The sequence below is a fragment of the Priapulus caudatus genome, unplaced genomic scaffold (genome assembly GCF_000485595.1).
Source record: "Priapulus caudatus unplaced genomic scaffold, Priapulus_caudatus-5.0.1 Scaffold1073, whole genome shotgun sequence".
In the NCBI taxonomy this organism is placed as follows: Eukaryota; Metazoa; Priapulida; class Priapulimorpha; order Priapulimorphida; family Priapulidae; genus Priapulus; species Priapulus caudatus.
In genome coordinates this window covers 28,843-33,371 of record NW_014578134.1, presented here as the reverse complement: position 1 = coordinate 33,371, position 4,529 = coordinate 28,843, and the positions used below count along the sequence as shown (strand labels likewise).

General features: G+C 48.4%; 1 protein-coding gene across 1 annotated transcript in view; it reads right to left on the bottom strand.

Moving 5' to 3' along the window:
- Window positions 1-649: 649 nt before the first annotated feature.
- Window positions 650-4,529, bottom strand: part of LOC106815245 (dynamin-binding protein-like) — an 11,750-nt gene continuing 7,870 nt past the window's right edge. Inside the window, exon 2 of the mRNA XM_014819679.1 lies at window positions 650-4,508. Within this exon, the coding sequence (XP_014675165.1) occupies window positions 3,717-4,508 (792 nt within the window). The 3' untranslated portion in view covers window positions 650-3,716. The remainder of the gene's footprint in view (window positions 4,509-4,529) is intronic.

Genomic DNA, 4,529 nt, shown 5'->3' with positions numbered 1-4,529 from the left:
CGTGAGACCCTGCCTCACCCCTGCCTCGTCGCGTGAGACCCTGCTTCGCCGCGTGAGACCCTGCCTCGTCCCTGCCTCACGCATGAGACCCTGCTTCGCCGCGTGAGACCCTGCTTCGCCGCGTGAGACCCTGCCTCGCCGCGTGAGACCCTGCCTCGCCGCGTGAGACTGCCTCGCCCCTGCCTCACCCCTGCCTCGCCACGTGAGACCCTGCCTCACCCCTGCCTCGCCGCGGGAGACCCTGCCTCGCCGCGTGAGACCCTGCCTAACCGCGTGAGACCCTGCATCGCCACGTAGGACCCTGCCTAACCACGTGAGACCCTGCCTCACCCCTGCCTCGCCGCGTGAGACCCTGCTTCGCTGCGTGAGACCCTGCCTCGTCCCTGCCTCGCCCCTGCCTCACGCATGAGACCCCTGCCTCACAACTCCCTCGCGAGTCTGGGGTCTCGATCGGGAGTCGTGGACAGCGTCAAGGATCGCTCGATCGAATTTTGTAGGGACGGTGTTGGCGAAACGCCGTTCCTGATGTTTAGGGGGCAAATCCTCACATTATAAACTTTGCTGCAGTGTTTTTGCTAGGTTAAAAAATGTTACACAGTTATATATACAACATTTTTTCGCTAGTTCGGATGGATATATTACGTCGCCGGTGGATATGATTACGAGGGATGCCGCGGAAATGTTTTTGTTGATATTGCAGCGAATCGGTTTGCAGGTTGCTTGCAAGAAGCTTGGCACTGCAGTCACTGTGGGATGGATAACTCCCAGTATTGTTTATTTATGTACTAAAATCACACTAGAATGCATGTTAACAACAGCAGCAAGACCAGGGATATAAATTATAATATACAACGCATTTGTCCAAAGTTGCAGAGAAATGTAATTATAGGAATATAGAAGATATTGGGGCACCATAAATAATTTTTCAAAATGGTGTCACGTGTATAGAATTTTTATATTATAATATTTAACTGAATGTGATAGTGTAAGGGTGCATGATATTGATGGATGAAATGTTAATTAGTGATGAAATGTTAATTAGTAAGTAAATTTTATACTCACATTATTTTTTTAGTTCTGTGTTAACTTGTATGCAGTTAGTGTGGCTTTCTGGTCTTCACAAATGAAGCATTAGAATAGAAATAGTTTGAGAGTAATCAGTGGGTCAGGGAAACATAAAGCAAGCTCATGTTGAAGAATCACAGTCATGGACATCCTATGATACCTGTATATAAGAATATAGAGTGTGAACAAGTTGCAAATTTGCAATTTAAAGAGTTCTTAAGTGTCTCAGAGAGTTCCACTGCTGACCAGTCTTATTGGTTCAGGACTAAACTCTTTGAACGCTATATTTTGAAAGCTGTACCCTTTATTGTGTGGCTGCTGCAGGCATGCCAGGCAGCAGCGTGACTAGGGTTGGTGTCCCACGGCGCGGTAACTCATGGACCTCCTCCCGTACCAGACCATACAGAATCCATAGTAATGTTTTGTGTACTAATGTCACTCGTAAATCGTAATTCCCGTATGTCACTGAATGTGATGGCAATAGTAGTGACATAAACAACTAGCAAAATTAAAATCACCCCCTCTGATGGTGTCACCCGGTGCGTTCCGCACCCCCCGCAGGGACCCCCCCCCATGTGACGCCAAGGCATTGGCTAGTCATTGTATTGCTATATTAACCTTTAATGATAACAAGATACAAATAAATGAGAGATAAACTGTAATTAGTTACAATGAGGCTCATTTATTATGAGTGATTCAACTGACCTCTCATTGTTACACACAATTAAATCATTATAATTATATTAATTATAATATTAAAGTTAAAAGCCGTAATAATATCAAACGACAAGTGCCGCAGAGCGACAGCGCTCAACTGACGTGTACTGTAGCCGGCTATTCTTCTGATAAACTCTGATATGTCAGATGAGCTAAAAATTGATCAATGAGTCTATTCACGGAATTATTTGCAAGTGTTTATCCGCATGATTAACGTTTCTACCTAAAATCTCTAAACACACCCACTGCAGCTCATCAACTCGTTTTTTTCCATATGTGGAAACTATGTAAAATAACAACCTCATCACCACAGCAAATCGACACCGATGCAAGAGGTTCAAGGTACCAAATGCAAGCACACTGGCTATATATACAGTAAAAGATTTGGGTCGAGTTTGGGATAATTACCATATATGCTTAGCACGGCAGTTAGGTTATTTGATTTAAGAATTATTGCACCTCTATTTCGCCTTATGATTTTTCCTATATCCTTATTTACTTTGCCATTTATTATACAAAGACTGCACACCAATATGATCTATGGTAATAAACAAATTAGATTTAGCTTCGACCCGACTACATATCAGGAAGTACAGTTTCATGAACATGAATTCAGCATAGCATTTTACAGAAAGAATTCTAGCAGAGACAACAATTTGTCTTGTTAAGACAAGACTTGCTGAGAAAGAATCTTAACAAATACAACAATCTGGCAATGTCTCGCGGAAGGAAGAAATTATGCAGATGATGCAAGGCGTTTGATCACGTTGAAATCACACATACAAAACTATACAATGCATTTGAGAATTGAGAGCCAGAGAAAGACGATTGTCAATATGATTTCCCACTGTTGCAATTATATCACAGTATGCTGTTGCATCACGTCACACAAACATGCACGAATAATACAGCTGCAGTATATTGAGCTGACTCACACACGCGCAAAGTACACAAACATGCAAATAAATTCTCTCTTTCCCCCCAAAGAATGCAACCCATTTGTGTGTGTTGCTTGCATACACCCTTGCCAGGAGACAGCGTCTGGTGTATAACACCAAGAACTGACAACACATGTAATATTAGCTCTTTATAACACTAGATATATTGACTTTCCACCAATTCACAGCATAACAAGAGTAAAAACACGGTGGATGCGTCTTTTGCAAGAAAGGGAAGACCAAAACAGTCATACGAGTTATGCCGTCTATTGTGGCACAAAATCAGCCATCGTAATTAAACTGCGTGCATCGCAAGAGGTCCTAATTATCCGACAAATATTGCCAAGACTACATTGAGAGCAATATACGAAGTCTGAATATACGTCTCATATAGTTGAAGCCTCATGCCAGTCTGCTATTGGACATGCGAGCATCTAGTCATTCTAGTGCTATACTAGGTATATGGTAACAATACAATAATACGTAAAATACTGATAATTATATATAATTATAGATGATCATTGCATATATGCATATATGATATATAATGCATATATGATTATATATACATATACAAGGCATAGAGTATTTTTGGCAGCGAGACAACAATTGATACAAGGCGAATGTCTCTTCCTATATTCAACAATCCTGCAAAACCTTTAAATAAAACTGAGGAAAATCAAAACCACTGTCAGACTGCCTACACATCACAAACCACGTACGCGCTCAGCTTTCCTGCTTCTTCCCCATTCTTCCCTGTCTTCCCGACCATCTCTGCCGTGCTTCCTCCGCAAGGATGCCCTGGCACACATGCACGTGGGGATCGTGACGTTGTAGTGTAACGAGGTCAGACTCGTGGGGTCATGAGGTCACACGCTCGCTGAGGCGTGGGGTCACACGGGGTCATCAAACGCTTGCGAGGTCACGTGGAGGTCATCACACGCTCGCGGGGTCACGTGGAGGTCATCACACGCTCGCGGGGTCACGTGGAGGTCATCACACGCTCGCGGGGTCGTACTCGCAGACGTAGTTAGCCGGTACGAATCCCTCGTCTCCGTCCTGGCTGCGCAGCCGCCACCACTCAGTGTTGCCGTCCTCGTCCGCGCGCCGTACGATGCTCAGCACCTGCCGCTTCGTCATGCTTAACTGGTCCTCCCCCATCGCCTCAAACCCGTACAGTGCGTAGCAGAACGCCTGCTCCTCCCACTCCTCTTCCCGCCCGTCGTCCACCGCCTCCGCCGCCTTCCCCCGGGGGGCGCCGCCGTCGTCGGGTGATTCGTACGCGGGCGGCGGCGCGACAGCCGCGTCCGCTTCCAGCACGTCGTCGTAGCTAGGTGGCGCTGCGACGGCGGCTCCGCGGAGGATCTCCGTGAGCGCGGTGAGGAGGGCGTGCGGGAGGAGTCCCTTCGCGCCTCCGGCGTCGACGAACCAGTCTGCGTCGTTGCCCATCGGGTCCTTGCGCACGACGACGCCAACGACGTCGCCCTCGGACACCGCCAGGTGGAACTGCTGGTCGCCGGCGGGCCGGTAGTCGCGCCGCGCCGCGTACAGGTCCTCCGCGGGGTAGTGGCTCTGCACGTACTGCCGCTCCGCGTCCGTCTGCGTCTCCACGAGTTTCGCCGCCGGCGGTGGCGCCCCCTTGCGGGCACTGCGGCGCGTCGAGTCGGCGCGCTCCATCGCCTGCGGCCCGAAGCCCTTCGGCAGGAAGGAGAGATCGTAGAGCTGCTCAAGCGCGCGGGCGTGGCGCGCCGCGAACTCACGCATCGCCTCCCCGCCGGCGCCCCCTGCCTCGCGCACGGCGGGGAGGTC